Source organism: Charadrius vociferus, unplaced genomic scaffold, assembly GCF_000708025.1.
Source record: "Charadrius vociferus isolate BGI_N301 unplaced genomic scaffold, ASM70802v2 scaffold217, whole genome shotgun sequence".
NCBI classification, from domain to species: domain Eukaryota; kingdom Metazoa; phylum Chordata; class Aves; order Charadriiformes; family Charadriidae; genus Charadrius; species Charadrius vociferus.
In genome coordinates, this window is record NW_009649190.1 from 670,701 (window position 1) to 672,113 (window position 1,413).

General features: G+C 39.7%; 1 protein-coding gene across 1 annotated transcript in view; it reads left to right on the top strand.

Annotated features, from left to right (window-relative positions):
• The window catches only part of GALNT15 (polypeptide N-acetylgalactosaminyltransferase 15), a 24,986-nt gene that overhangs the window by 14,808 nt on the left and 8,765 nt on the right, over nucleotides 1–1,413 (top strand). Inside the window, exon 5 of the mRNA XM_009888920.1 lies at nucleotides 996–1,163. Coding sequence (XP_009887222.1) covers nucleotides 996–1,163 — 168 coding nt within the window. The remainder of the gene's footprint in view (nucleotides 1–995; nucleotides 1,164–1,413) is intronic.

The following is a 1,413-nucleotide window of genomic DNA, read 5'->3' on the forward strand; positions in this document are numbered from 1 at the left end:
GAACAAGAGTAATTTTTTTCTAGTGTACGTTACTCGCTAGTAAATATTACTGATTTTTCTCCAGAGGATCTTCTATCTATAGGCAAGGCCTTACACTGAGACCAGAGGCTGTCCTTTTTGTATAACAGAAGAAATAGATAATGTTGTTCTGCAACACTTTTTTCCTGCAGTCCCCTAATGCCATTGCATTTATACTCTGAAAATTCCCAAATGTGATTCGTCATTGACCTGGAAACAAGGTACACTGATGGCTCTTCTGAACCAGCAGTTAATTCCAAGATGATGTACAAGCACACTGTGAAACACCACGACATGTTTGCCATGGGGAGACATCTAATACCTCTTCTCAGACTAATTCAAATTTAACTCAAGTTAGAAATGAATTGGAGGATTGCTGCTTACAGTGCAACGGCTCTGTTCTGGCTTTTAAAAGTAGATTCCACACTGTGACAGTGCATTTGCAAGAGCATTTTAAGCTTGTGACAAAATACAAACAGAAACTGGCTTATGAACTCAGTGATAAATGTTTTTGCAAAACAACCAGGAGAACAAAATAAGGATAAGTGCACTCTTCATTGGCCTAAGTGACAAACTCATGAAGCGTGTGGAACATCTACAGGAAAATGAAAGTGTGTGAGGCCAAAATCATATTTTGCTATGAACTTTGCATCTATGCAATCATCAGAAGTTGGGGCATCTGTGTGAAATAGCTTTATAAGAATTCTGATGGTTAACTCGTAGCAAAATCTTGAATAGCTTTAGATGACAATGCATGGTACAGATTATCAATAAATTGGTGATCTTCAGATTCCTCACTGCAGGCTTAGTATTGCCATGCATTGAGCACTTGAGCTTCTATCAGCAGGGAAAATAAGGACACTCACATCTAGAGAAGTGCTTGTGCTTGACAGTGTCAAAAAGGAGAACCACTGTTTACTAACAGAGTACTGAACTTGCACTTTGGCTTTGAAAATAAATGATACTGTCTTTTTCAGAAACAGTGTCGTCTCCCCTGTCATAGATGTCATAGACTGGAAGACTTTTCAGTACTATCATTCTGTGGGCCTGCACCGGGGAGTTTTTGATTGGAAACTCGATTTTCATTGGGAACCAGTGCCAGAGCGTGAAGAGAAGGTACGACAGTCTCCCATCAGCCCTATCAGGTAACAGTCCATCAGCCAATATGCCTCAGCTCAGCAGCAAAACTGTGCAATTTGGTTCATCTTCCAGCCAACAGAAGAGAGACATGCTTACTTGCATATGTTCAGTTAACCTTTTTTGAAGGCATAGGTTTTTGGTTTACACTGAGTTTGTTTGGCCTTTAGTAATCATTCTAACTAGATTGCAGTCATACTTTCAACATGACAAATATTTTCCACGCTTTGAGACAAGTAGTATACAACCTGACCAGGC